This window comes from Perognathus longimembris, chromosome 5 (assembly GCF_023159225.1).
Source record: "Perognathus longimembris pacificus isolate PPM17 chromosome 5, ASM2315922v1, whole genome shotgun sequence".
Lineage (NCBI taxonomy): Eukaryota > Metazoa > Chordata > Mammalia > Rodentia > Heteromyidae > Perognathus > Perognathus longimembris.
In genome coordinates this window covers 3753300-3778107 of record NC_063165.1, presented here as the reverse complement: position 1 = coordinate 3778107, position 24808 = coordinate 3753300, and the positions used below count along the sequence as shown (strand labels likewise).

At 55.8% G+C, this 24808-nt stretch overlaps 2 protein-coding genes across 2 annotated transcripts; one reads left to right on the top strand and one right to left on the bottom strand.

Moving 5' to 3' along the window:
- Nucleotides 1-1018: 1018 nt before the first annotated feature.
- On the bottom strand, nucleotides 1019-7975 carry Hmgn1 (high mobility group nucleosome binding domain 1). Its single transcript, XM_048346219.1, has 6 exons — nucleotides 7842-7975; nucleotides 7524-7556; nucleotides 7402-7431; nucleotides 7222-7272; nucleotides 3116-3244; nucleotides 1019-1853 (listed from the first exon to the last, which is right to left on the bottom strand). Exons 1-6 carry the CDS (start codon nucleotides 7854-7856, stop codon nucleotides 1806-1808), a joined length of 306 nt encoding a protein of 101 aa, XP_048202176.1. The 5' UTR covers nucleotides 7857-7975; the 3' UTR covers nucleotides 1019-1805.
- A 5881-nt stretch (nucleotides 7976-13856) lies between these two features.
- Get1 (guided entry of tail-anchored proteins factor 1) lies at nucleotides 13857-21858 on the top strand. Its single transcript, XM_048346217.1, has 5 exons — nucleotides 13857-14001; nucleotides 17080-17245; nucleotides 18121-18188; nucleotides 18396-18510; nucleotides 20382-21858. The coding sequence occupies exons 1-5, from the start codon at nucleotides 13900-13902 to the stop codon at nucleotides 20453-20455; spliced, it is 525 nt and encodes a 174-aa protein (XP_048202174.1). The 5' UTR covers nucleotides 13857-13899; the 3' UTR covers nucleotides 20456-21858.
- Nucleotides 21859-24808: the final 2950 nt, after the last annotated feature.

Here is a 24808-nt window from a genome sequence, read left to right as displayed (position 1 = left end):
CAGCGCCACTTCTAGCTTTCTCTGAGTAGTTTATTGGAGATAAGAGTCTCACACGGACTTTCCTGCCAAGGCTGGCTTCAAACCCCGGTCCTCAGATCTCAGCCTCCTGAGTAGCTGGAATCACAGGCATGCAGCACTGGTGTCCAGCTACATTTTACATTTTGTTTTGTTTGAGCGACACCTCGACCTCTGGCTTTATGCTGGCTAGCTGGAGCTAGGCCTCTCGTGAACCTTCCTGCCCAGGCTGGCTGAGATACGCAGATCACAGCCCCCTGAGGAGCTAGGATGACAGGCTTGCGCCACTGGTGCCCAGATAGAGCTGATTTTCACTCACAGGTGGGGGGATGGGGTTGTGGATGAAGCAAGCTTCCCTGACGTGGGTGTACACACACACACACATGCACACATCTTCATACTGACTGGGGCACCTCGCGTCTGGTCTCGCTTCCTTGGCCCTGCTCTTTCCATCACTACATCATCTGCCCTTTTCACACCCTCGACACAGGTACTTGCGAGGTCAGTAGAGGTCTCAGGCCGGCCTGAGCGTAGACGTGAGCTTCCATCTCAACCAGCGACAGAGTGGTGTGGTCTGTCATCCCAGTGACAAAGGGAAGCACAAGCAGGAGGATCAAAGTCCATGCCTAACGGAGGAAACTAACCTCTCTGTACATCAGTTTGATAATAAAAATTTGAAAAAAAAAAAAAAAAAAAGTCCAGTCTGGTCCAGGACAGAGAAAGAGCCTGTCCTGAAAGTAACCTTCCCAGAAGAGGGTGCTGAGTCACTCAAGCCAGGGTCTACATAGCCAACACAAGACCCCGAGTTCAAGTGCCAGTCTCACAAAAATATAGACATGGTGCACATAGACCCCAGCACCCAAGAGCACGCCCTGGGCTCCACAGAGAGCCCTCCCCTCAAGCCCAACAAGTGTCTTGCCATACAAACATCTTCCAGTAGAGCACCCGCCTAGCGAGCACAAGGCCCCGAGTTCAAACCCCAGCACCACCAAAAAGGAAACAAAATCCTTTTCATAACTGCAGTTTTATTGGTTGTGTAAAGGATCAGTACACAGACATTTCCATTTGTACACAATTCTTAGCACACGTACCAAAAGTTGAAAGCCATGAACTGTTTTGAAAAGTATTCCAGTGACATTCCAGCTTTACACCTGGAAGAGAATTTTCCTCAAGAGGAAACAAAGTACCCATATTTCAAATGTTGGTCCTGTTACCTAACTTCCACCACGCCACGTCACAACGTCACAGTGCGCGCACGACACACGTTTCCCATCGTTCACAGCACAGTAACAATTAGGAAAACGGGGCTACCACGAGCGGAGGTGTGACAGAGCACACGGTTCTGACAGGAAGGATCAAGGAGTGGTTTTCTTCAGGAAAACAGTTCTACCAGAAAACAACACGGGACTAGAATTTCAAATATTCAAGACATGAAATGCACAACTGCGACTCCAAAATTGCCATTTACTAATGCTTTGTATTGCAGGATAGAAAACTAACCCCCCACCTATGGAATGTTATGTTAAGCCGGCACCGAAGACAGCCGAGGCCCCATAATTCAATAGCCCACTGTTTTCTGGTTGTACCAAAAAATAAACAACCAGCAAATGATTTCACTTCTTAAAAAAAATCATTTACACTTAAAAAATGGGATGAGGTGGGATTCCCTCCTTTTTAAAAATGTTTCTAGAGCTACTAAAAAACTTGCATTTACAAAATAGTTGATAAAAATATTCCTCTGGATTGTACAAGACAGGAGACAGGGACCAGCAGTAAGACTTGCTGTATGGTTAGTCAGACTTGGATTCCTTCTCTTCGGCTTCGTCAGAGACTGCACTCTGCAAATCAAAGGGAAAGCAAGGATTAAACATCTAATCTGTCACTGCTGTGACCTTTAGCACATAACACAATGTAGGCTATTTCCTAAAACTACAGTTGACCTTCATTAACGGGCTCTGTACTTGCAGATGTACTTATTCTTGCGAAGGTTATTAGGGCTTGAACTCAGGGCCTCTCAATCACCAGGCTGGTGTTCTAGCACCTGGACTGCCCCCCCTCTAGCTTTCTGCTGGTTGTTTTGGAGTTGGGAGTCTTTCATGGGCTTCTCTGCCCAGGCTGACCTAAACTTCATCCTATCACAGCCTCCTGCTTAGCTACAAGTACAAACAAGCCACCAGCATCAAATAGCTCCTACTCTTAAGATTTACAACCCCTAGGGCTGGAAATGTGGCTTAGTGGTCGAGTGCTCGCCTAGCATGCATGAAGCCCTGGGTTCGATTCCTCACTACCACAAACTGTAAAAGCCAGAAGTGGAACTGTGGCTCAAGTAGTAGAGTGCAAGCTAGCCTTGAGCAACAAGAAGCCAACGACAGTTCCCAAGCCCTGAGTTCAAGCCCCAGCAAAACAGATTTATAACCCCAAACCAATAGGCAGTATTTTCTGTGCACACAGAGCAGCACTAAGAACTGAAGTCAGTACGTGCTCAACCCAGACGAGGCCGTTCTGCTGTGCTTCCACCGTGCCTGTTTTTGTGTTTTTTGTTGGTTTTGCTCTTTAGACTGCATTCCAAGCACTGTGTCCTCATGACATGTGATGTCGTGAGTGCAAAGTGCCTGTCATGTGCCCTCCAGGGAAAACGCAGGCAGCACGGGCTGAAATTCATACCGGCAGGAGTCAGTATGGTGGTTGTGAGTTCAACACAGAGAACAACGCCCGGAGGAGCTGGGAAGTCATGACCCCCCACATGCAGTGCGCTAACCCACAGCGCCATGCGGCAATCTCACAAGACGTAATCACCACCACCGAGGGGAATTACTGGAACCTCGTCATACACACCAGAAAACATACCCTTAGAATTGGGATCTGATTGGGGATGTGATTAGGTTTCTTATCTTAACGTGGACCAGCGGTGGCAAGGTTCTGAGTGTGTGGTTTTGATCCCTGTCACGGCCAAAACGCCCAACCCAAACCCAGCATGTTGGCCTATTTTAATACAGAAACAGCTGTCCATTCACTTGAGTTAGCACACTGTCCTACACATACACGATTTCGCATCCACTGTCGGAGCTAGCACCCGGAGCTTGCCCTCCCTGACTCTCACCTCCTCGTTCTTGGTCTCCCCATTTTCTGCAGGCAAGTCTTCTTTCGTGTCCTGGCTGGTCACCTCGGCCTGTTTGCCCTTGGCTCCTCTTTTTCCTTTTGTTTGCACTTTCTTGTCCAAAGCTTTATCCTGGAACAAAGGCAAACTTGACACTTAAGACTTCCACGGGCGACACGGGGTGTCCCTACGATAGAAGCCACACGAACGCTGCCGTGCACATCCGCACACCAACTTTTACACAGTAAGCTTAGGGTCCGCCCCAAGCGAGGAGGACGGATTCGCAGGAACGCCAGCCCGCCCAGCTTCATTAGCTGCGATTAAACTCAATGGCCTGCCGGCCTCCCTGCGCAGACCACCGCCTGCCAGCCTCTCCACCGCGCAGACGCTGAAACACGCACACAAGTTGCTGCCGGGGCCAGTGGCTCACATCTGCCATCCTAGCTGCTCAGAAAGCTGAGATCTGAGGGTCGAGGTTCAAAGCCCACCTGGGCAGGGGAATTTGTGGGGCTCTCATCTCCAGTTAACAAGCAAAAAACCAAAAGTAGAGGTGTAGCTCAGTACTGGCACCAAAAAAAAACCAAAACCAAAAAATAGATTAGAGACATTCCTATGCCTGTCCTGTTACACAAGCCCTTCCTTGACAGCACACCAAGAAGCTAAAAGCACCAGCTTATCATTTTCAGGTAGGTATTTGAAGAATCTGAAAAGCACAGGTATTAGAAGAAAATGAACTGTTTAAATTCAAAAGTTAAGCCATTTCAAATTAATATAGGAGAATTAAGAAATAGTTGGAGTGATTTGATCCAAGTACATTGTCTACTTGTGTAAACACGTGTACAACATGTGTACGACAATTTATTTACAATAACTAAAAGAATTTAAAGAACATGCCTGTGGATAACAATTTTAACAAGACAAATGACATCACCAGAAAGCTGTACTGTTAGAAACAATCCCTGAAAGTGCTCAGTTACCTTGGTTAAAAAGTCAAGAGTCAGAACGGACTCGAGAACTCATCTTATCACAAAATTAAGAAAAGTGAAGGGGTGGCAGGGTGAAATGTTGAAGGGTAACACTAATCAAATGCACTGCATCTGGGCTGGGAATGTGGCTTAGTGGTAGAGTGCTTGCCTCGCATGCATGAAGCCCTGGGTTCAATTCCTCAGTACCATGTAACCAGAAAAAGCTCTGAAGTGGCGCTGTGGCTCAAGTGGTAGAGTGCTAGTCTTGAGTAAAAAAGCCAGGGACAGTGCCCAGGCCTGAGAGGCAGAAAAAGAAAAAAAAAAGGGAAAAAGATGCACTGTACCTGTTAAACGGCTTTGTTAAATGGCACCTTCTTTGTACAACTAAAGGTATTTTTTTAATCTGTATTTTATAAGTCAAGATGCAAATGCCTCATAGGGAGATGATGCCAAAAAAAATTGTGAAACACTTGATCAAGTAGAGCTCCTGACCTTTTCTGGGATATTATTAAGTTAAGCCAAGCAAAAACTAAATTGAAAAAAACAAAACACAAAGAAAGGTTGTGGGTGCTGGTGGGTCATGCCTGTAATTCCAGCTACTTAGGAGGCGGAGGCCAAAGGATGCAGGGCAGTACCGTCTCCAAGACCTCCATCTCCAAAATGCTGGAACGGAAGCATGGTTCAGCTGCGCCCAGCGCCCAGCAGATGCCTGAATTCAGGCCTCTGTGCCATCCCCTCCCCAAAAAGGGGATTCCAGACAATCAACTACCAATCCAATGGATCCTAGTACAAATAAATTTATCTGGGACCCTGCTACCCACTGCTACCCGGAAATGCCGAGCTGTTTCTAAACCTATACATCATGCCTTTGAAAGCTGATCTTTAGGTGTCTCATTAATTTCCTATTATCTCAGTAACAACCTGTGAAACCTTCAGGGGTACCAAGCAAGGTCACAGTAACAGCTGTGGCCCCAATGGCTGCAAGGCTGGGGGTCAAGGGGAGCTGGGTGGTAGAGGGCTCGCTTAGTGAGGTGGGGAAAACCATGCACAACCAACCAATACCTGGTCATAAAAAGTGGAAAAATACAAGTTCACACTAAGTGGGAAGACGTGGTTAAAACTACATGAGAATAATAAAGGGAAAGACCTGTTGTTTTGTTCTTGGTCAAGCGGAACAACCGCACTCCTCAGAAGACTTTCCTACTGCCTTCTTACCTGCTGCCTCCACCAAACCCCAATAAGGAGAGAAGCGGAATTGTTCTCCAACAGTTTTAGGGGCTGATCAAGGTTATGAATGCTTAGAACCCCAGCCCTTGGGAAGTAGAGGCAGGAGACAGGAGCTGAAGGCCATTCTGGGCTCCATGTACAGCCAGACACTGTTTTAAAAAAGCTACAAACAAGGTGTATTCAAGTGTACATCTTTGGAAAGGTTGGGAGAAGCTACAGAACTTGAGGGAAAAGGGTAAAAACACGCAGCAGTGGAGCTCACTGGATACTGATGAAACTACTACACAACTCAAGGGTGGAGACAGGAGGGAGGGGCTGGGAGAGAAAGAGGGAACAGAAGATACTGTATGGAAGGAAATGTGCTCAATACCAGACTCATGTAATTGTAATCTCTCTGCACATCACCTCTATAATATCAAATAAGGGTTCAGATTTCCAAGCAAACAAAAAAAAAGCTACACACACAAAATCCAAGAACTTAAATAAGCTGTACTTTAAGCCAACTGGTTCATATGAAAAGGCACAGCGCTAAAAAAGAGGGGCCAGACTACGCTGCTCAGGTCAAGAGCTTACAGACATTTGCTGTTCTCCTCACCGGCCCAAGGCCTTCACAAGAAAACCCCAGGAGCTCCCTGCATACAAGTCACTATACACCTCTGTATGCTACTTAGCCAGACACCGGTGGCCCATGTGCGTAAACCTGGCTACTCAGGAAGTGAAGGATCTGAGGGTCGCAGTTCAAAGCCAGCCTGGGCAAGAAAGTCTGAGACTCTCATCTCCAATTAACCACCCCCAAACGGGAAGCAGAGCTGTGTCTCAAAGTGGCAGAGCACTATTCATCAGCGAAAGGACTCAGGGACAGAGCCCAAGCCCCGAGTTCAAGCCCCACAACTGAGAACTACCAACAAAAAAACCTACTTGATTTCTAGCATACGAAAGTGTTTAAGTCGATGCTTACTACTTATGCCCTTGCCCGGGGACGGAAGCCGGGAATTCATGCAAGTTAGGTAAGTGCTGGTACACTTGAGCCACACTCAATCTTGTATTTTGTTTCTGACCTGAGTGTGAACAACTTTGCTACCTCTACCACTGAGTATCTGGGATTGCACGTGTGCGCTACCACAGCCCCCTTCATCCTAAAAGGAAAAATCGCAAAGCACAACTCTGTTGAGCCGTCAATGTTTTTATATACTCTGGTCTGCACAACGTTTAAATGAAACCTTTTAGACCATTAGTGGAGTAGGAATGTCATCCGAGATGTCCTCCCATCCAGGAAGTTAACCTTGCCTCTCTGAACAATAATGCAATGAAAGATTTCCACCTATACTTTCGGGCACTGCTGGCTGTTGGGATCCCCCCCCCCCCACACTTCTTTTTCTTGGTCTACAAATAGCAATGCTACCCCCGCTGTCAGGTTCGAGAGGAACGAAATCACATGAGACACAAAGAAAGCATTGCGGACAGCGTACAGGTGTAAAAAGCCTGCGCGTAATTTGCGCATGTGTATTTCCTTTCCAACCTGTCACGTAGGCACGCACGCGTGATGTCCCAGGTAACTTCCTAAAAGCCTGTAACGTGAATAAAGCAGTCGTCAACCTGTGTAACCATAGTCTCCTTTATTACGATTCTGGTTTTTTCTTTTTTTTTTGGGGGGGGGGTGTTGTTTGGTTTAGGTGCCCGTACTGGGCCCTTCAACTTGGTCTCATGCTCTGGCTTGGCTTTTCCACGCAAGGCTGGCGCTCCACCACTTGAGTCACACTCCCACCTCCAGATTTCAGGGGTGGAAGAAGTACACACACACACACCCCTAACACTGCTGCGCTGCAGACGGCTCAGAGCCGGCTCTCCTGGGTTCTCAGGGGGCAGAGCTTTGCCATCTGCCCCCCCTCCACCACCCCCCCTCAAGGCGACACCTACCTTTCCCGCGGGCTTTTTGGGCTTGGGTTCCACCTTGGCGGGAGCGGGCTTCTGAAAGGCAAGAGGGCCGGGCTGAGCGGGCTGGGCCCGGGATTGGGGGGGGGCGGACACGCCCCCCTCCCCATCTCACCCCCCCCCTACACACCCTGAACCCGGGATATCCCCGCCGCCCCGACTCACCGCCGACAAGCGGGCCGACCTCCTCTTGGGCTGGAGAGAGAAGCCGTCAGTGAGCGCGTGCGCACCGCACGAAACCCCCCCCTCCCACCCCCCTCCCACCCCCTCGGGGGACGCCGGCTCACCTCGTCCTTCGCCGCCCCCTCCACCGGGCTGACCTGCGGGAGAAGCGCGGGGCGAGTGGGGGCCGCCGTCCGGGATCCGCCCCCCCCACCCCGAGAACAATGCCCGCCGCGTGACGTCACGCCCCCGCCCCCGCGCGCCCCGGTCCCCCCCCCCTCACACGCCCCCCCCCCCCCCCGCTCCCGGGGGCGAGGAGCTCCCGGGCGCCGCCCGCCCGCGCCGGGCCGTGCGGAGAACCGCGGGGCGCCGGGGCCCCCGCCGCGGGAGGGGGGGAGGGGGGAGGGCCGCGCCCCCCCCCACCCGCCCGCCGCCGCGCTCACCTTCCTCTTGGGCATCGTGGCGTGGCGGGGGTCGCGTGCGTGCGTTCGCTGCGGGCCCGGAGCGCGCGACGAGGCTTCCCCCAGACGGACGCCGCCGCCCGAGCTGCTGGAGGACCCGCGGCGGGGGCGCGGGGAGAACCGGATGGAACCGGATTGGAGACCGCCCCCTCCTCCCCCCCGCGCCCCCGCCTCGCGGGCCGCCCCCCGCCCCCATTGGCTGCGGGGCCCACCGCGCCGGCGCGCGCCCCCCTCCTCCCCCCCCGCCGCCGCGCCCCGAATAGGTGAGGCGGGCAGTCACTCGACCCCGCGCCCCGCCCCGCGGCCCCGCCCGCCCCGCCCCGCGGGCCCCAGGCCCGGCCGCGATAGGTCGGGGCGCGTCACGTGGTGGCCGGGCCACGCCCCCCCGCCGCGCCGCGCTCACCTGGCGGCCGGTCCGGGCCCCTCCGGGGCGCGCCGCGCCTCCTCGCGAGACGTGAGCTCGGCCGGGCCGTGCCACACGCCGGAAGAGACGGGAACGACGGGCACGCGAGCGAGCAAATGCCCCCGTGTCTGGGGAGGGGCGGGGGCGGAGAGGGAAGCTTTCCAGGCCCGCCACAGCCTGGGGCCTTCGTGCGCAGGCGCGACGGAAGGGCTCGCGGGAAGGGCCTCGGCGGGGACGCTTCTGCGCAGGCGCGGCGGCTCCACGCGCGGGTTCTCACGTCCTCGCCGCGGCCATCGGCCCGCCCTCTCCCCGCTGCTTTGTGTGGTCATGGCTCCCTCGACGGTCTGCACCGGGAAGGCCGGTCCTGCTTCCTCCCTCCCTCCCTCCTTCCCTTCCTCCTTCCCTCCCTCTCTCCCTCCCCCCTCCCTCTCTCTCTCCCTTCCTCTCTCCCTTCACTCCCTCCTTTTCTTCCCTCTCTCCCCCTTCCTCCCTCCCTTCCTTTTCCTCTCTCCCTCCCTCCTCCCTCCCTCCCTTCCCTACCTCCATCTCTCCTTCCCCGCCTCCCCTCCCTCCCTCCTCCCTTCCTCCTTCCCTCTTCCCTCTCTCCCTTCACTCCCTTCCTCCTTTCCTTCCCTCCCTCCCTCTCTCCCTCCCTCCCTCTTCTTCCCTTCCTCCTCCCTCCCTCCCTCCCTCTCTCCCTCTCTCCCTCCTTCCCTTCCTCCCCCCTCCCTTCCTCCTTCTCCCTTCACTCCCTCCCTCTCTCCCTTCCTCCTTCTCCTTCTCTTCCTCCTCCCTCTCTCCTCCCTTCCCCTCCTCCTCCCTTCCCTCTCTCCCTCCCTCCTTCCTTCCTCCCTCTCTCTCCTTCCCCCTCCCTTCCTTCACTCCTTTCCTTCCCTCTCTCCATCCCTCCCTCTCCTTCCCTTCCTCCTCCCTCCTTCCCTACCTTCCTCCTCCCTCCCTCCTCCCTTCCCCTCCCTCCCTCCTCCCTTCCTCTCTCTTCCTGTCCGCTCTCCCTTCCCTCCCTCCCCTCTCTCCTCCCTCCCTCCCTCCCCTCTCTCCTTCCTCCCCCCTCCCTCCTTCCCCCCTTCCTTCCTCCCCTCCACACGGAAGCATGTCCGGGAAGAGTCCTCCCCCGCCTGGCTTCCCCTCCACGCTCCGGAGGGGGCCGCCCGCCCCTGGTCAACGGGGTCCAGAGTGCATTGCCTCTCCCACCCGCCAGGATGTAGCGTGGCCGGGCTTCGAACTTGGGAGACCCTACCCTAGCCTGGCTCTCCCCGGTGCCTGCCGGTACTACAGGTGTGAGTGAGTCACCGAGCCTTCCCCCCCTTGCCTGCCCCTCTCCACGGAGGAGGAGCCCCGTTCAAACGTTAGAAGGTGACACATGAGTTCCACACATGAGTGCCCCGGGCTACCCCAGCGCTGGGGGCAGTTGCCGCCTCCAGGGGGGGCAGTTTCTTCCTCGTCTTCCTTTCCACAGGCTTCTGTCTGCAGGCCTCTGTCCTCCGCAGGCCTCTCCCCTGTCTGAGGGGCCCCACTCTCCGTGTGGTCCCCCGCGGGCCTCCCCCCTGCTCCGTCTCTGCATCCGCCGGGCTCTGTGCTCTGCTCTGGCTGTGACAGGCACCAGGCTCCGGGCTTCCCCGCAGGCCTCCGGCTCCTTAGGAAGCTGAGATCTGAAGACTGAGGTTCGAAGCCAGTCCAAGCTGGTAAAAAGCTGATGAGATTCTTATCTCTGATTAGCTACCAAAAAACAAAACAAAACCCAGAAATGGAGCTGTGGCTCAAGTGGTAGAGTGCTAGACCTGAGCATGGAAACTTGGGGAAAACATCCAGTCCCTCAGTTCGTGCCCCAGAAAATAAAAAAAAAAATCAGATCCGATAGTCAAAGACATTGAAAAAACCCTAAGAAAATATGAACGGGGTTTGCAGGGCCTCTCAGGCTCCGTTTTAGGAATCGTCGTACAGAAGAAGAATGCACAGTAAGGGCATTCAGAACTGATCCGCTAAAGTAATAGCAGACAAGTTCACCAGCCTGGAGAAAGAGAGGTTCGTCCATGTGGAAGAGGGTCACGAAACACCAAAGAGGCAAAACACGGGCGAGAAACTCACCTAGACACATTACAGTTAAAGAATCAGCATGCAGAATAAAGAAATACTAGGGTAAGCTACATACGTAGAGACAGTTTATATGCAATGGCAATCCCACAAAAACTATAGCAGATTTCTCAAAAGTTTTGAGTGACATAATTCAAACTCTAGAAAAATTGTTAAACTAGATCAGTATATCTATGTATTAGATATTAGTGAAGCTCTCCATAATTGAGAAAAACCTCCACGATAAAGAGTGTGGAGGTAATAAAGTTAATTATTTGTAACTGTGAAAATCGAACAATTAAACCAAGTGAAATTGTTTTCTGAAGGGGAAAGAGAGGAAAGGAGAGTAATAGAGTAGGATTGATTGGGATACATTGCACACGTCTGGAAATGAACAATGAAATCCCCCTCTGGCTCGTGCTTGTAATCCCAAGCTACTCAGGAGTAGGCTGAAAGACAGGACAGAAAAGTCCATGAGACTCTATAGCCATTTAAACAGAAAAAAAAAAAAGTTGGACTGCAGCGTTGATTCCACTGGTAGAGCACTAACCATAAGCAATAAAAGCCAAACAGTAGCTGGCGGCATTGATTGTAACATCACACTGCTACGGGGCAAGTAGCGACAGGCATGGCAGCAGAGCGTGGATTAGTTGGTTGCCAGGGGCTGGGGGTGGGGGTTGATGGTTACAGGGTATGAACTTTCATTTTTGCAAGATTACCAGGTTCTGGAGAACTGCTCTACCCGGTAGTGCCTACAGTAACACAAATGTACTGAAACCTTGCTGGGGGAGATGATGTTACTGTGTTGTGTGCTTGCTACCAAACGACAGCCACAACAATAAACAGGAAACGAGGGACACATTTATGTTTATGAGGATAATGGTCCCATGGGTGTACAGTTGCTGGCAGTCACATCTTCATATAAACAGTGAACTGCTTTGTACGGTGCCCACCATACTTCAACAAAGTGGTTTCAAAGAAGAATGGAGTTGGGTCGCCTGTAAACCTAAGTGCTCAAAAAACCGGGCTCCCAGTTCCAAGCAGCCCCGATGGATAAATGTGAGAGACTCTTATCTCCCATTAACTAGTAAAAAGCTGGAAGTGGAGGTGCAGCTCAAGTGGTAGAGTGTCAGTTGTGCGTGTGTGTGCACGTGCACACATGTACGTGTGTGGTGGTATACCAGGGCTCAAACTCAGGGCCTGGACATTTTCCCTTAAGCTGGCACTCTCCATTTTGTTCCGTGCATCAGTTTCTGGCTTTTTGCCGGCTCGCTGGAGAGAAGAGCCCCAGTACCATGTGGAGGGAGGAAAAGAAAGAGGAGAAGGAGGAGGAGAAAGAGCAGGAGGAGGAGGGGGAGAGGGAGGGGGAGGGGGAGGAGGAGGAGGAGGGAAAGGCTTTGGATGGAGGTAGGCAGCGAGGGTCTCTGAGGTGAAAAGTGAAGGTTGAGGATAACAGGGCCTTTGGGAGAGTTAAAGGCAGATGCGGGGCAGAGACACAAGTTCATACGAAGGTGTCAACTTGGGGGTGACCTCTGTGCAAATGAAGAGTAGAAACGCGGCAAAGAGGGTCATGTGCGGCCGCTAGAGACGAAAACGGCGGCTGGGGCGCGTAGGGCCGTGAAGAGACACCGAAGGGCGGTAGGGAGGCAGTGTGCCATTGACCGGAACTCCCGGGAGAAGTGAGCACGTTGGTGTGGCCCTCAGGTCAGGGAGGCTCGGGACAGGCTGAGCTGTGTCACAGCACTTCGGGGATGAGTGACTAAGGTGGATGGTGGCGATGGAAGCTGCTGCTGGGGAGATTTCGGGTAGTTTTTGATGGAGGGAATCTGACAGGAATGGTGGTTTGGATGGGAGAGCAGAGAGATATTTGGCTCTGAGTATCAGCAGCCCACATGATCACAAACAGTTAGAAAATGGGTCCTCTCCCACATGAGCATGTTCCAGATGGCTGGGTTCTGAAGCTTACTGCATCACAGTCCTGGGGTGTCCTTCCAACCACGTCTTACCTTTTCTCTCTCTTTCTCCCTCTCTCCTTGCTTTCTATGAGACAAGGCTTAGCTGTGTGGCCCAGGGTACTTTCAAAGTCTATTTGTTTGGATCTATGGCTTTAAAAGGAGCATATCTTCTGTTTAAAAGGATGCTCAAGGACAGCAGAGGGCCTTGTGCCAAGGGCTTCACGTCTGTGGGCCTGACTGACACGGTCACAATCGTGAAACAGCTGTTACTGAGTCGAACAGTTGCACGTACCAGGTGTCCAGCACAGAGGGGAGTAAGGGTGCTGAGGGAAACTTAGGGAGAGATGTTCTCCCCTTGGGAGACCTCCCTAGCGAGAGTCTGGCTGTGTGTGTTCACAGTTGACACTACGGTCCTAGAAGCTCTAAGGTAGAAGGGCTAGGAGCTGATAGTGTGAGATTCCCCGGAGTGGCTGAGGTAAGATGCCCACCTCCGCCTGTCTTTTGGTGCAAGTTACCATTTACTGATACTGCAGTGTTTCCCCCCCCCCCCCCGGCATTGTGTCATGATCATCTTAGTTTATTTCCCCCAAATGTCTGTATGGTAGAATAATGCCCCCTCCCAAAGTCCACCTTTGAATGTTACTTTACCTGCCCAAAGGTCTTTGCACATGTGATTGTGTGTGTGTGTGTACCCAGGGCCTCTATTATGGGAGCTATGCCTCCAGTTACATAAAAGAAAATGGAATGGAGGGTGGTTATCCTGGCTCATCTACATGGATCCAAGGTAATGACAAGGGTCCCCACAGAGGGAAAGAAGGGGTAGAGGAGATGGGAATGGACTCAGAGGCCAGAGGGGAGCGACTGCAGGCTTTCAAAACAGAACAGGGCTCCCAGAGACGCGGGGGATTCTGGAGGCAAAGCAGCCCTGCCAGCGCTTTTATTCTTTTTTTCATTTTATTTTTATTTATTATTTTCCCCCAGTCCTGGGGCTTGGACTCAGGGCCTGAGCACTGTCCCTGGCTTTTTTTTTTTTTTTTTTTTGGCCAGTCCTGGGGCTTGGACTCAGGGCCTGAGCACTGTCCCTGACTTCTTTCTGCTCAAGGCTAGCACTCTGCCACCTGAGCCACAGCGCCCCTTCTGGCCGTTTTCTGTATATGTGGTGCTGGGGATTCGAACCCAGGGCTTCATGTATACGAGGCGAGCACTTTTCCACCAGGCCACGTTCCCAGCCCCAGGCTGTCCATTTCTAGGATGTTCCCCAGTGGGGTTTTTTTGGGGGGGAAGGGCTGGGGTGGGGGCCGGGATCTTGCGTCACTAGGCCCCCCCCTCGGTGGGGTGTGGAGGGATGGAGCTCGGGACCGAGCCCCGGGGACGGCTTCCTCGGGCGGGCAGGCAGGGATGGGGGCGGCTCAGGGGGCGGGGCCAGCCCGTCCTCCGCAGTGCGCAGGCGCGCTCACCCCGGGGGGGCGCATGCGCGGGCGCGGTGGCCGGCGAGGTTTCCCCCGCCCCCTCCCCGTGCCCCCCCCGCCCCCTCCCCCGCTCCTCGGGAGCCGCCGTCGCGGTGCGGGCGCCGCCGCCCAGGCCGGTCGGGATGGACGCCGCGGAGGCCGAGCGCGGGGCGTGGCTGCTGGTGCTGGGCTTCGTGTTCGGGTGCAATGTCCTCCGGATCCTCCTGCCGTCCTTCTCCGCCTTCGTAAGTGGCGGCCCGGCCTTCCGGGTGTGTGTGTGTGGGGGGGGGGGGGCGGGGCGGCGGGGGCTCGGGGAGGGTCTCCAGGCGCCCGGCGCCTCTGCGCAGGCGCGCAAGGAAGCGGCGCGCTCCGCAGACCCCGGCGCGCTGGCGGAGGGATTCGGGGGAGCGCCGACGAGCCGGATGCGAGGAGCGCTGCGCGTGCGCGTGCGTGCGTGCGCGCGCATGCGCGGTTAGGCTTCCAGCCGCCCGAGTCTGCGAGCGTCTCCGCGGCCGGGGCGGCCCCGCAGCCGCGGCCGCCCGGCGGTGCCCGCTCCGCCGGGGTCGGGGCCGCATGCGCGCCGCGCGAGCACTGCACGGCCGGGTCCCGGTCCCAGCACCCCGCGTTTTTCCTCCCTGAGAGCTGAGTGGTACCCTATGTGTGTGTGTGTGCACAGATTTGCACACTGAAGCTGCTCACTGCCCGCCCGCACAGATCCTTATTCCAACCAACCGAGCGCTGTGGCTCCAGTGAGAGAGCACTAAGCCTGGAGCACTGAGCCTGGAGCGCCAGAGCTCAGGGACGGCGCCTCCCCGGGCCCGGAGTTCAAGGCCCGTGGCCGGCACCGCCTCCCACCCCCCTGTCCTGTCATTCCCCCCCCTCTCCACCACACACACAAAGAGCCAGATAGATGGGAATGGCTGAGTTGTTGTTGGTGTCAGTTCCCGTGCACGGGTGCACGTGGAGCAGTGGAAACGCTGGGTTGTGCGGGTGTTCTCATCTGTTAGGGTGTTTGGGAAACCCACACGCTGTTCCGCAGTTGCAGGCCGGGTCTTGTTTCCACCAGCCGTGAGCACATGAGGCACTCCCCCCCCCCCCCCCGTAATGATTACCAAGTGCTATCCCATTGTGGTTTGATTTTGTTTTTTTCCCCAGTCCTGGGCCTTGAACTCAGGGCCTGAGCACTGTCCCTGGCTTCTTCTTGCTCAAGGCTAGCACTCTGCCACTTGAGCCACAGCGCCTCTTCTGGCCATTTTCTGTATATGTGGTGCTGGGGAATCGAACCCAGGGCCTCATGTATACGAGGCAGGCACTCTTGCCACTAGGCCATCTTCCTAGCCCCCCATTGTGGTTTTGATTGGCGGTTCCCTAATCACTAGTGATGTTGGCTGCCTCTTCGTGTCTCTGGCCGTCTTGACATCACTGTGTGTTTGCTTTGCCCGTGGCTCCCGGCTCCTAACTCCCACCGCTTTCCGTTATTTCCCGGTGGCTTTGGAGCAAAAGAAGATGACGGTTTTGTCACGGTGTTGAGCTACCTCAGTCCTCAGGAGGCCTGGTTGGTTTTCTGTTTTTCTGTGACTCAGTCCTTTCGCTCCTCCAGGAAGGTTCTAGTAGAATTTCTGTTCCTCACCGGCAGGTCAGGCCGGGGCGCCCACCGAGGCTGCTCCCCCCCCCCCCCCGTCTGCTCTGTGAGCTGGGCCACAGCCTTGTTGGTGTTAGTGTGTACTTGGTAGGTGGCTTGTCATCTCTTTAACGGTCCGTCCAAAGCATGCACGCAGCACACGCACACGCAAAACATGCTTCCCGAGCCGTTGGGGCGTAGGACGACCCCAGCCGCCCACGCTTTGGTGGGCGAGCAGCGGGCTCCTCTGCCACAGGTACGAGTGTGGTCGCTCTCGCCCCTCCGGAGGGGCCCTCCAGGCTCGGGTTCCCAGGCTCCCCGCCGGAGATCGTGCACCGTGTGTGTACCTGGCACGCTCCCGGTGTCCCCTCAGCCCGGAGGAATTTGCACACGGTGCGCGTGTTTGATCCGTACTGGACCTCGGAAGTCGTGTTGGGTCTCCTCATGCATCCCGCCCCCTGGTGGGTGTCCCCTGATTGTTCGATGCCCCCCCTCTGAGAGGCCTGGGCCTCTCCTGAGGTGTGCATGTTTGCGTGTGCGCGCGTGTCCGTCACTCCCTATGGACAGAGGCTTGTCTCTGACAGCTGGTGGGCGCCACCTGGTGGCCGTGGGTCCCATCCTGTCCCCCACTGACTGCCGCCCCACACGACTCTGACTCTGAGAGCATGTTTGGCCGCGTTGGCCCTGACTTCACAGCTGTTCAGTTCTGAACCCCCTCCTCCCGCCCCCCTCCCCCGCCCGCCGGGGTGCCCCCTTGAAGGAAGGCCCTTGTCACTGTGGAGCCGCCGCCCTGGCTTCAGGAAGAGCGGCGTGCGGGTTCCAGCTCAGCTCTGCTCACGGAACTGGCTTTCGTTCTCTGATCCCAGTCGCCCCGTTGCGGTGAAAGGTGCTTTCCTTTTCCCTCGAGCGGTCTGCGAAGGGCAACTGCCGTTGGAGTCTGAGGGGGGCTGGGGCCGGGGGGTTTTCTCTGGGGTCACTGTAGGGAGCAGGCAAGGCCCCAGAGCCTGGCTCTGTGGGTCGGAGGCCGCTGGACGGGATGGGATGCTGGGCGGGCAGCCCGTTCTGTCCAGCTGAGCGGCGGTTAGAGCCGTGGGCAGCAGGGGTTCCCCCAAGGGACCAGCCCAAGCCATGCGGGGGGAGGGGGGCGGGGGGGACCCTCAGGGGAGAAGCCTTGAACACCCGGGGCGCTGCATGGAGCCTTTCTCAGAGGAATCGCTTCTGAGGGCGGCAGCAGGGCGAGAGAAAGTCGTGGGCCGGCACTCCCCCCCCGGGGGGCCACAGAGGCTCAGGAGGCCGAGGGCCGCGGTTCAAAGCCAGCCTGCCCACGGATACTCAGGCTCTTATCTCCAGCTACCTAGTACAAAGCTCAACGTGGGTCTGTGGCTCAAGGGGTAGAGCGCCCGCCTCGCGTGAAAACCAAAGAGCTAAGTGAGAACGTGAGGCCCTGGGTTCAGAGCTCACCCTGCCACTGGCACAGAACCCGGAATGAGTTCTGGGGCGCGTCGCGGGAGCCAGGGCTTTGGCTGGCGGGATCCGGCCCGCGTGCGCAGCGACCCCGCTAGTCTAACCTCGGAGTCCCTGGCCACTGCAGTGGCCGAGCCCCGCCTGTGCCCGAGCAGGTGGGGGGGGGGCGGGCCCTCCCTCCCCCCTCCCCCTCCCCCGCCGGAGGCCCAGGCCCGATGCCGCCCGCCTTCCCCGCCAGGTGTCCCGGGTGCTGCAGCAGGACGCGGAGCAGGAGGCGCAGATGCGGGCGGAGATCCAGGGCATGAAGCAGGAGCTCTCCACCGTCAACATGATGGACGAGTTCGCCAGATACGCCAGGCTGGAGAGGAGGATCAACAAGATGACCGACAAGCTCAAAACCCACGGTACCCGCGCCCCGGCTCCGCCGGGAGGGGCCTCAGAGCTCCCCCACGGGGGCGCACCCGGCGCCCCGGCCCCGTGCTCCCGGCCGGCAGGGGGCCTGGCTCCTCCGGACCCCAGCCGCCAGGGGCGCGTCAGGCCCCGTCAGGCCCCATCAGGGCCCCCTGGCCCCGCAGGGGACATGCTCAAGTTCACGACGCAGGGGAGCCCAGGATGCGCCCTGGCCCGGTGTCGGCGACGTCGCCGTCCCGCGAGGGGCCGTGTCCGCACGCGGCGGGCGCCGCCTCGTGACGCGTGTTCTGAGGAGTCGCGCAGAGGGGGTGACAGTTGCCGTCAGCCAGGTCACGAGTGCAGCGCCCCTCCGCACAGTCTCTTCTCCCTGTGTCCCCCCCCCCATGTCCTCCCTCCTACCCACTCTCAAGTTAAATAACGTCCATCGAACACAATGAGTGCGCGTGCCCGCCCTTCCTCCAGCCCCGCGCCTCTCCCCCCAGACGTGTTTCTGCTGCTTCCCGTACGGAGAATGCCATCCCCCCGGGGGAGAAGGCAGGGGCCCCCCGGGGAGCTACACAAACTCTAGCCCAGGAAATGAGGGGGCACATGTCGCCATGTTGATACCCGGTCCGTGTGGCATAACGAGAGTCGCTGGCGGAGGTGGAATTTGAAGCCTCTCGGGTCTCACTATCTGAGGGAGGTCCTGTTTTGGGGGTGGTGTAGTAAGATAAAAAGTTACTTACGTATTCTATCTTGTGTTTCCCAAGTGTGGGGTGGTTGTTGGGTTTGCATCCAGAGGTATTTTATGAGGAAAGTCGTGTTCGGCGTGTTAGCTACACCCCGTCTCCGGGACTGACGTGCAGCTCCGTCTCGTTTCTCCTTTCAGTGAAAGCGCGGACAGCTCAGTCAGCCAAGATAAAGTGGGTGATGAGCGTCGCGTTCTACGTGCTGCAAGTGAGTGTTCTTTCCACATTCCAGCCCGGGAGGGGGGTGCTGGTGGTGGTGGTGTGTGTGTGTGTGTGTGTGTGTGTGCATGCGCATGACTGTAGGGACTGGTGCTTCTTGAAGTCTGACGGTGGCGTTTGCGTGTGTGCTCTTTCGGTGGTGGTGGTGTGCGAGGCTGACAGGGGGTTTGCGCTCACCCCGTGTCCCCCTCTCCAGGCTGCCTTGATGATTTCGCTCATCTGGAAGTATTACTCCGTCCCTGTGGCTGTGGTTCCAAGTAAATGGATCACCCCGCTGGACCGCCTGGTAGCCTTTCCTACTAGGGTAGCAGGTAAGAATGTCCTGGCGAGCACCGTGGAGGTCTGTGGGCAGGGTTCCGTCGAGGCGCGGGGAGGGAGACCCAGCTGCAGGGCCCCGGGAGCTCTGCCCTGGGCGCCTCGGCCTTGCACCAGGTCCAGAGAAGCGGCCCGGCCTGCACCAGGGCCCGGCCCCGTGACGGCCATCCCGCAGCCCCTCCGCCCTTGGCCCCGGGCTTCCGGAAGGGTCCCCCCTCGGGACTTTCAACGTGTGCCTTGTTGAGGGGCTCAGATCGCGGCACGTGGTTTCCGTTGGTGACGGACGGACGCAGGGAAGGCCACCCGGCCTGTTGACTTGGTCGTGGAGATCATCCCGTGCGCCTTCCGCGGACCCCCTCAACGGGCGGCGAGCTGTGTAGCTCCTACGCCAGGGGTTGCTCGCAGAAATGTTTGTCAGGAGGACGGGGGCGGGGGGGGGGGGGGGGGGGGGAGGCAGAGCCAAGCGGCCGCAGAGCTCTGCGTGGAGGGCTTCTAGATGGCTGTGAGGGCGCCCCCTTGTGGTGGAAGGAGCGTGTGCGTGTCCCCTGGAAACCGCACCCTAAGAGTCATCCCACCCTATTGTGCGGGATCTCAGCCCCCGACGGAGGCGGGGGGGGGGGGGGGGTGGCAGGGACGGAGTACGCGGGAAATGCTTCATGGCTCCTCCTCATCTGCGTTTTCTTATTAAAAGCATGTTCGTGTAGGCCCCGGGTTTTGCTGTTGACGGCGGCACGGCACCTGCCTTCCTGGGTAGTCTGTGGTCGTTGTTTGTAATGATGCCGGGGATGAATGACTGTACCAAGAGGAGCGGGTCTCTCAGAGCCCCAGATCAGCTGTACTTTGTCCCCACCTTGTCCGCACCCCCGGGCTCAGGCCTGGGCCTCGGTGCTGACCAGACACGCTGCGGACCCCACGGCCCGGGAGGGAGATGGATTCCCTGTGTCCCCCCCGCCCCCACCCCGGGGCTGGGCACACCTCGCTTGTTCACAGTGCTCCTACACGCGGGCTCACCAGCTCGATCCGTCAGACACCCACACCGCAGGGAAAGCCGAGGGGTGGTCCCGGTACCATGTAATCCTCATCGGCCACCAGTGCAGCTCCGTGAGCCGCGAAACGCTCCCAGTGTGAACGGCAAAGCGCACCCTCTTCCCCTGCCCCTCGGTGTCCTGGAAGTGAAGCCGGCACCGTTGGGCCGCCGGCTCAGCGCTGGCTTTCTGTGTTGCGGGTGGTGTTGGCCACCGGCTCAGCGCTGGCTTTCTGTGTTGCGGGCGGTGTTGGCTGCCGGCTTGGTGCTGGCTTTCTGTGTTGCCGGTGGGCGGTGTTGGCCGCCGGCTCGGCGCTGGTGTTCTGTGTTGCGGGCAGGCGGTGTTGGCCGCCGGCTCGGCGCTGGCTTTCTGTGTTGCGGGCGGGCGGTGTTGGCCGCCGGCTCGGCGCTGGCTTTCTGTGTTGCGGGCAGGCGGTGTTGGCCGCCGGCTCAGTGCTGGCTTTCTGTGTTGCGGGCGGTGTTGGCCGCCGGCTCGGCGCTGGCTTTCTGTGTTGCGGGCGGGCGGTGTTGGCCGCCGGCTCGGCGCTGGCTTTCTGTGTTGCGGGCAGGCGGTGTTGGCCGCCGGCTCGGCGCTGGCTTTCTGTGTTGCGGGCGGGCGGTGTTGGCCGCCGGCTCGGCGCTGGCTTTCTGTGTTGCGGGCGGGCGGTGTTGGCCACCGGCTCGGCGCTGGCTTTCTGTGTTGCGGGCAGGCGGTGTTGGCCGCAGGCTCGGTGCTGGCTTTCTGTGTTGCGGGCGGTGTTGGCCGCCGGCTCGGCGCTGGCTTTCTGTGTTGCGGGCGGGCGGTGTTGGCCGCCGGCTCAGCGCTGGCTTTCTGTGTTGCAGGCGGTGTTGGCATCACCTGTTGGATCTTAGTCTGTAACAAAGTGGTGGCGATCGTACTTCATCCCCTCAGCTGAAGAGGAAGACGCCGCCGGCCGTGAGACTCTAAAGATGGATTTTCTGTTCTGTTAAAAATCTGGTTCGCTTTTAAAACAAAAACACACAAAAGTACACAAGTCACGAGTATGCTTTCCTTGGGCTTCAGAACTCTGTGACTAAGTCACGGAGCCAGAAAGCCCCGTGTAGGACATGGGTGGCAAGCAGCCCACCGCGGCTCCAGATTGTAATTGTCGGGTCTTTACGTGCTGTCCTCGTGATTGGTAAGTCACAGCGTCTCTGCGTGCTCTCCTTATCATTTGCAAGTTCCCGGGTCTTTACTTGCTGTCCTCAGGATTTATGTTCTTGGCATATTTTGGTGGCCATCTGAAAGGTCAGAATTTTCTACCAATTTAAGTACTTCGAAGACTTAGTGCTGTTTTTTTTTTTTTTTTAACTCCATTTAGAATTTTAACTTTACTGCCACTATTAGAATTCAAAGATTTACTGTTTCAATTTTACAAGAACAAGTGAAAGAATGACACTACTACCATTAGCGGCCACTGGTGGTGCATCTTTAAAACATGTCACTGTTGGTCACACATTTGTATGGTGTGTATAAAGTATGTAAATACAGTGCTGTGAACCTGCTTATGTTTTATTACTGTTTTACAAATGTACTCGTGAGACCCTATGCGTTGTCCCACGCCCAGAGTGTGTTCGCATTTAAAGCGTCTCAGGTGATGTGCTTTGTAACTGTTAACGTTTATGCTCTGTGGGACAGAGGTCTGGTTCGGTTATTCCGGCTGCGTCCTGCTCTGGCCTGTAGCATTGTTTTCCCCAGTGACAACCCCCGCAGGGCTGCCTGCCCTCCCCCCCCCCCCGTTCCCCCCCCCCAGCAGCCGCTGCTTCCCCAAGTCCTCTCGCTAGCTTTGACAGATCGCAGTTAAACCCATCAGGAGGTGTGGTCCTCTGTGGTCCTGCAGACTTCGGGGCGCGTACTTCACACGTAGACTGGCTTCATAAAGAGGCAGCACGGGGGGGGGGGGGGGGGTGGGGGGGGGCACGGCCGGGTTTACGGGAGGACACCGCTTCCCCGCGGCTTCCCCCGTGTGAGCAAGAGACGCCGAGGCACAGAGGAGGACCAGCCAGCCCGAGGGCGAGAATGGAGGCCCAGGGCGACCCTGCAGGCCAGCGCCCTCCTGAGCCGCCGCCCCTCCCAGGGAGGGCCTGTGTCCCCCCCCCCTTCCCCGAGAGCCGCAGGCCACCAGCCAGAGCCACGCGTCCCCAGGGGAGCCTTCCGCCCCGAGGGCGGCTGGGGGCCAGTGTCGGGCGGAGTGAACGCCCCTCGTGCGTTCCCTCACGGCGGGGCTTGTGGAGTGTGTTTGTTTCTTTCTGTATTTTGTTTCTAAACAGATAAATAAACGCGCCTTCTTCCAGCTGTCTCCGGCCCTCCCCTTCTTTCCTGCCGCCGCCGCCGCCTGGCTCTGCGGGAGCGCCGTGCGGTTGTGAGCAGTGACGCGGGTGCCCTGAGAGTTTTTCAGTTACAGAAGCACAACTTGAAAACCGTGCAGACAGTTACTTTGGAAAGTACAGAGGAACAGCACTGCCGTGCCCCTCAGAGTTGCACACACACGCTGGAGCTTCTGCTTTCTGTCGATGTGTCGCGTTTGCACGTAACATGGGCGTTTGAATTTAAGTATTTCATAAGCATTGAAAAGAATGTTTTGTTTTGTTTTGTTTTGTTTTGGTTTTGTTGCCAGTCCTGGGGCTTGAACTCAGGGCTTGAGCACTGTCCCTGGCTTCTTTTTGCTCAAGGCTAGCACTCTGCCACACTTGAGCCACTTGAGCCACAGCGCCACTTCCGGCTTTTTCTATATATGTGGTGCTGAGGAATCGAACCCAGGGCTTCATGTATTCGAGACGAGCACTTTACCACTAGGCCATATTCCCAGTCCCCATTTGAAAAGTGTATTTTATATTTTAAATGTCTTACAGCTCTGCATGGAATCAGTTTGACTCAAAGTCCACCTGAAGCTCTGTTCATTCCAGTGCTGTCGTGAATTCACACCCCATGTGGGGTGGCCCTTGCACACGCGTCCACCACCACATCTGTGTGTGTCCTGGTATCTGTGGTCGCACCGGGCCCGGACTCCTGTCTCCTGGCCTGGTTTTCCAATATATCCTGGGTGCTTGGGGAGGTGGGTGGGCTCTGAGACACGGTCCCCCCAGAAGCCGGCGGTGTTCAGCCCTGCCTGCCCGCCCGCCTGCCTGCGGTGTCGGTGGCTGCGATCCCGATGTCCTTTTCCTCTCTGAACAGGTGTGTCAGCTGATTTGCAATGCCAGGTTCTCTTCCAAGCGATGCGGGTAAGTGCCTCAGGCATCAGAGACTCCTCAGTACGGAGGCCGGGCTGGTGCGGCTTCCCACCGGGCGGCCACGCCTCTGGCAGGGCGTGTCCTTCACAGCTGAGGCTTTGCCAGTGAGCGAGGTCAGGAAGGCCTGGGCGCTCACCGGATGGGATGCGAAGCCCATGCTGACATCAGCGCGCGTGTTACTGTATTTCTATGAGTATACCTCAGTCGTACGGGGGCTTTGTTGCGACAGTTCTGTAATGTGTGCCTCAAACGTGCCCACCCCTGCTCCATGGCCTTTGCTCCCCTCCTCCACGCTTCCGTCCTTTTCAAACAGTTTGTGGAGTTCCATTATGCAAGGGGTGTGTGTGTGTGTGTGTGGTGTGTGTAACATACTTTGACCTTCACTCCCAGCACCCCTCCCTTCCACTCCCCCAGTCTGGTTGTTTTTTTACACGTATGTCCCATTATTACTATCATTTTAGATCTACATTCTGTGTATAAGCAAAAAAAAAAATGCATACATGGCTTTTGGCTTTGGCTTATCTCATTTGATCATTTCATTTTTTTCATTCATTCTTTATGGCTGAATTATACCCCACTGTGTGTAGACAAACACATGTCTCCATCCACTTACCATTTAGTACCTGGTTTGGTTTCACAGCTGGTCAGTTGTGAACAGTGCTACTATACAAGTGAGTATCCGGGTATTTTTACTGTATGCTGACCTGCATTCCTTTAGGTGTTTGCCCAGAAGTGGTAAGGCAGGGTCATAAGATAGGAGTATTTTTTAGTTTTTTTGAGGAACCTCCGTATTGATTTCCATAGTGGTTGTGCCGATTCACATTCCCACCAGCAGTGTGAGGTTGCTTTGTCTCAGCTTCCTTCTTAGCATTTGTGAACGCCTTCTTGATCATTTCCATTCTTAGTAGTGTGATGGAATCTCCATGTTTTGTGTTTTTTCTTTTTTGTCAGAACTGGGATTTGAGCTCAGGACCTTGTGGTTGCTAAGCAGGTGCTCTTAGCTGCTGGGCCACACCGCCAGCCCTTCCATGGGGCTTTGAGCTCCCTTTCTTCTATAGTTAAAATGTTGAACATTTCTTGGTGTATTTATCAGCCATCTCTACTTACTTTCAAATAATTAACCTGCTCATCTGTCCATTTACAGTTGATTTGTTCTTTTGATACATGATTTTGGAGCTTGTTACATAGTCTTTTGTTGAATGAGAGGCAAAGATTTTCTCCTGCTTTGTGGGTTGTCTCTCCTTTGGGTGCAGAACAACATACTGATACAGTCGCACATCCATTCTTGGTTTTAGTTCCTGGACAGTGGAGTCGTATTCAGGAAATCATTGCCCGTGCCTCTATTTCCAGTGCTTCCGTGTAGTAGTTTGCAAGTTTCAGATCGTAGGTCCATCTTGAATTGCTTTTACAGGGTAACAGCTTTCAGCTTTTCTGGCGATTAGCACTGTCTTTGCTGTACCCCAGGGGTTCTGGTAAGTTGTGTTTTCATTGTCGTTGGACCCTAGGCATCTTTGTATTTCCACCCCTCTGACCCAGTGGCCACTGGACAGTATGTTGTTCACTCCTTATGTTTGAAACTTTTCTATAGTTTGTTAGTTTCTAGTTTTATTCCAGCGTGGTTTGACTTGCTAAGACTTGCTTCATTGTCATAAAATCTGATCTATTTTGGAGGAAGTTCCATGACCTGCTGCTGAAATGCCCAGATGTTTAGTCAGTTTGGTGTACAGTGTTAATTCTGTAGTTTCCTGCATTTGGGGCGGGGGTGGGGTGGGGGATATGAATGACCTCTCTATGGCAAAGTTGTGTATCGAAGTCTCTGTTACCATGTTATGTCTGTGTAAATACAGGAGTGTTGGTTTAATGACATTACGATGCACCAATGTTTGGTAGATATAGCTTAATAATTGTTACTTCTTTTTGATGGATTGAACACTTTATCAATATGAACTGACCTTTATGTTTTTGGAGTCTTTAAAAAATAGTTTAAAACAACAACCACCACCAGTAGATTTGTGTAC